We start from the raw sequence: 4,516 nt of genomic DNA on the forward strand, positions 1-4,516 counted from the left end.
CATCAGGAGGCGCTACTGCACTGTCAGGGTGGCTAGGATCTGGAATCAGCTTCCAAGCGAAGTGGTGCTGGCTCCTACCCTGGGGGTCTTTAAGACAAGGCAAGACGAAAACCTTGCTGGGGTCGTTTGACCCCAGTACTTTTTCCTGCCAAGGCAGGGGGTCGGACTTGATGATCTGCTCAGGTCCCTTCCAATCCTACAAACTATGAAACTAAGACCAATGGTCCATCTGGACCAAGGCTTGCAGCCAATGGGAGGCCTGCACCAATCTTCAGAAAAAGGTATAAACAATCTCCTGGCAGATAGGTGGGGTGATCTTTCCCTATAAATCTCTGGCACTCTTTCCCTGTTAATGGGAGATCAGGTTAAGCTAGGGGTGTTAAAACACATGGACTACAGGCTAGGTCTGGCTTGTGAAAGCCTTTCATCTGGCCAGTGGGGTTCCTAGAGGAGTTGCCAATAATTCAAGGGCAGAGCCCACTGCTGAATTCTGGGGTATGGAGCCCTTTTGGGGGTGCATTTTGGCAGCTGTAAGACGAATGATGGCTGCATTAACCCTTGTGGCTCTGTGCCAATGAAGTGACTAAGATAGCTGCAGTAGTTAATGCTGCTGCCACTCTCTTTCCTGCTGGAGGTAGGTCTAGATCTGGGCTGCAAGGCTCCTCAGGGTCTGGATATGGCCCAGGAGGGCAAGTGAGTGTGACACCTCTGGGTTAAGCCATGAAGTATGAGGTTTTGAATCCCTCCTTTTTTTCATTGACTCTTACATCTCTGGATGCATTTGTCATCCACTTTAATTCTGCATTTTCTTTTAGAAATATTCAAAATCCTGACCTCAACAGCATCCTGTAGCAATAATTGCACACTAATGAGTCTCAGTGGAGACCATGTTAATTCTGTGCTGAAAATCTGTCAGTGCTGTTGGGAAAGCTTAAGTGAGATTTATGTGCCATGTAAACCTTGTGTTGGGTTCCTGCAAAGGGGTGAAGAATTTCCCTTTGCCTTTCGGGAAAAGGAGAGTTGGTGACCTTTGCATCAATGCTCCTTGTCCTGCTATTAAAGCACAGGTCTTCCATGCACCTTCCAGACAGGAAAGGGGCTTCTATGGCAAGTAGTAAAAAAATAAATGAAGGGAAACAAGCAGGATATGAATATCATGCAGATGAAACATCTATTTTACACAATTGTAATTTGAGCCTTTCTAGAATAAATAGTGGTTTAGGAATTTGGCTATTTTGGATGGACCCCTACACCTGCATGTAGCTTATTCTAGTGGGGCTTGTCAAGTCTGGAGGTGGAAAGAAATGATTAAATGAAAAATGGGCACAATAATGGCAATAATCACATCAGCAGTATTCTGTAGTACTAATTGTAGTCCCTCAGCAGTCAGTTTTTGAAGAACACTCTAATTGCATCAGTGCAATAGTTTTCTGTACTGCTTTAAAGACTATTACCCTTCTCCTTTTTTACAGAGTTGTTTTTCTCTGTGCTTCTCGATATTCTTTTTGTTTGGACATGTGTCCCCGAGGGACCCTGGCAGTGAAAATGAGGCATTTAAAAGCATTGGGATATCGTGTGATACCGGTAAGAAGAGGCTTTGCAAGAGAGGTTGTCTCTATAATTGCATCATATTATTGGTACAGCATATATGGGATAGGTGAAGTCTAACTGTGGGTTGTGAGCTTAATTCGTGAGGAACACCTCCTTTCTAACGGGTGATAGAACTGATGGCATGAAAAAGAGATGGCATGATAAAAGGCAAGGGAACTCCACTGCACTGTAGCTAATGGATGTTTTGCATGAACGAAGCCAAAATTCACCAACAACTAAACAGAAGCCATTGAATTCTTATACTTAAGACTTGCATTAATTTGGTCGCATGTTGGCTCATATGCTTGTTATATGTGGAATTGTTAAAGAGCAGCTACTCATTCCTGTTTGCAGTCATCAAGCCCTTTTTGGTTCACAAGGCAATGTGATTTGCTGCTTACAGCACAACTAATGCATATCTCTCTCTCTCTTCCTTTTTTTAAGATTTATTGTCCGAAATTCCAGGAATTGGGGAAGGAGGAAGCAGTTAAGTTTTTGAAGGAAAAAATTTATTCAGCAGATAATTAATCTGTAAATTTATTTTGGACACAGAAAAACTATTAAAATTAAAGGAAAATATTCTAAGAAGAAAAATGTCTCATGACACAGCAGCCTGAAGAAATTTTTAAATTCAACTCTATGTATTGGTTTGAACTCAGCAATACAAGCAGATACTTTCAAAGCATAAGTATGCTATGAAATAATGTAGAATAAACCTTTGAAACCAGTAATGTGTATTAACTTAAAAATGAAATCCTACTTTTAGTGTTGAACATATACTAATTTGTGATTTACATATGGTTACCCCATGATCTGGAGTTCTCATGTGTTTTTTGAATCGGGGTAGGTTGGGATTGTGTCTGCAGTTCTGTAAGGAGGGAAGACATAATGAGAGTTGTGCTTCTTCATTATAGTTGTGTAAGCACTCTATGCAGAACAGCAGTCCATTCTTAGCTGTTGCCTAGAATGTAAATTCCAAACGTCAAGCCCTGACAAGTTTGTAGCAAGGGAAATAGCTTTGTAGTCTTGTCTTCAGAAGGTAGAACAGCATGGTATTCCTTATTCTGTGTGCTTTTCCTCAGATCTGCAGCCCTCTTCCCCCAACCTCCCTCCCCCCTGGACTGTAAGTTAGATGCAAGATTCATATGTCTCACATATTGCTGTGTATTTGCCTCTAATATTTGTTCATATTTAAATATTACCTCTTACCAAGCAATTTGCAACTGTGAAACTTTTGGTTTCATCATCATATGATGCAGCATCATTTGCCTTAGCTTGTTAATGAACTGAGGGATAACAGTAGTGCTGTGGATTTGGTGGTATTGGCTGGCTGGTGTGAGTTAGATGGTTCACTAGCTGAGAACTGTAAAGCAGCCGTGATGTGTGTCAAAGTAGTTTTTAGGGGCAAGTGTATGTCTTCGACTCTGCTCTTGTGAGTGTTTATTGACAGGTGCCTTCCAGAGCCTTTCAGTGAAAATTTGACAAAAAAAATAAGGTATTAAATATAGGTTTAAAAAACAAAGAAATGTAACTTCTGAATGGATTATTTTGAGCATTTTGTTAATGTTGAAACATGGTATTCCTATGTGAGCAGATGCATCTGTTGCCTATTTCTGTCCCATGGTAACGATCTTGTTTTATCAGAACAAGCAGAGATACCCTTTTACAGTGACTTTATCTGACCTAATGGTGGTGCTCTTGCTTCATATGCTGAGCAGTAAGAGCTATACCATTCTTTGTCTCTCTGAATATAGCCTCAGTATCTGGCTTGAAGCATTTCAATGGTGTGATAAAAACCAAGGTGAAAAGAAAGCATGTGTTTTTCTAAGCTGCTGCCCATTCCATCATGAAATAGATAAGTTGAATACAGTATATTTTTTTATAGAGAGAATCTTCCTACTAAAGTTATGAATGTAGAGTTATTATGGATGGTTTGGGAACGACATACAACAAGAAGAGCTGTCCTTACTGTATTTTAGTCTGGTTGAAACCCTCAAGTCTGGGAATATTGCCAGTAAAAAGTGATCTTGTGAAATGTAGAACTTGACTTCTAGACTGAAGAGATTTGCCTAGGTTGTTGCTGTGATGTCCCCCTCTCTGGATCAGATGCAACAAAAAATACTGATTGTGTGAATTTGCTTTTTTAAATCAAGCAAGGATGCTTACTAACTACTACTCTTGCTATTCATGCTAAGTCCTAGTGGGGGAGAATGTGTATCCACTACACTGAGCTGATGACTGCTGGAAAAGTACTTGGTCTTATAACCAGTGAAGCACCTCATTATGTTTGTTAAAATCTAATGGATCCACATAGAAAGCACATTTCCTGTGCCAGATGGTTTGTGATAGCATCATGCTGTCAGTTTTATTACTCTTCCATCTTATTTGTATTTTGATATGAACACGTAACTAATCATGAGCAGTTATAAAAAAATCTAGCATTTCCCTGTGGTTTGTATCATGAACAGTCATTCACCGTGTAGTGATCATCATGATATTTGGAAGGAGTACAAGGTTTTTTTGAGTATCAAATTAGGGAGTCCAAAATCTGCTTGTAGGCTGGAGTATATATTTATGACAACATGTTCCCTTCCTGTTCTACATCATCTGCAAATGAGAGGCTTGCACAAAGATCAAGTACAACTTGGCTACTATTTGGTAACTAAACTTATTGGTTACTATCAAGTAGCTAATTGCAGTGTTCACTCCTCATTCAGTAGGGAAATACCCCTGCAACTACTTTGGGGCTCTGCCCATCTCTTTTGGGTTTTTTTCACTATCATTTTTCTTCTTTATCATGATTTCATAGATTTCATAGACATTAGGGCTGAAAGGGACCTCAGAAAATCATCGAGTCCAGCCCCCTGTCCAAAGGGCAGGAAGTCAGCTGGGGTCATCGGATCCCAGCAAGATAAGCATCCAATTT

The 4,516-nt window shown here is 40.2% G+C and overlaps 1 protein-coding gene across 1 annotated transcript in view; it reads left to right on the top strand.

The window, feature by feature from the left end:
* The window catches only part of FASTKD2 (FAST kinase domains 2), a 19,100-nt gene extending 16,783 nt beyond the window's left edge, over window positions 1–2,317 (top strand). Inside the window, exons 10-11 of the mRNA XM_019554446.1 lie at window positions 1,473–1,584; window positions 2,035–2,317. Of these exons, the coding sequence (XP_019409991.1) occupies window positions 1,473–1,584; window positions 2,035–2,118 (196 nt within the window). The 3' untranslated portion in view covers window positions 2,119–2,317. The remainder of the gene's footprint in view (window positions 1–1,472; window positions 1,585–2,034) is intronic.
* Window positions 2,318–4,516: the final 2,199 nt, after the last annotated feature.

This window comes from Crocodylus porosus, unplaced genomic scaffold (assembly GCF_001723895.1).
Source record: "Crocodylus porosus isolate Cpor-Errol unplaced genomic scaffold, CroPor_comp1, whole genome shotgun sequence".
Taxonomy (NCBI): domain Eukaryota; kingdom Metazoa; phylum Chordata; order Crocodylia; family Crocodylidae; genus Crocodylus; species Crocodylus porosus.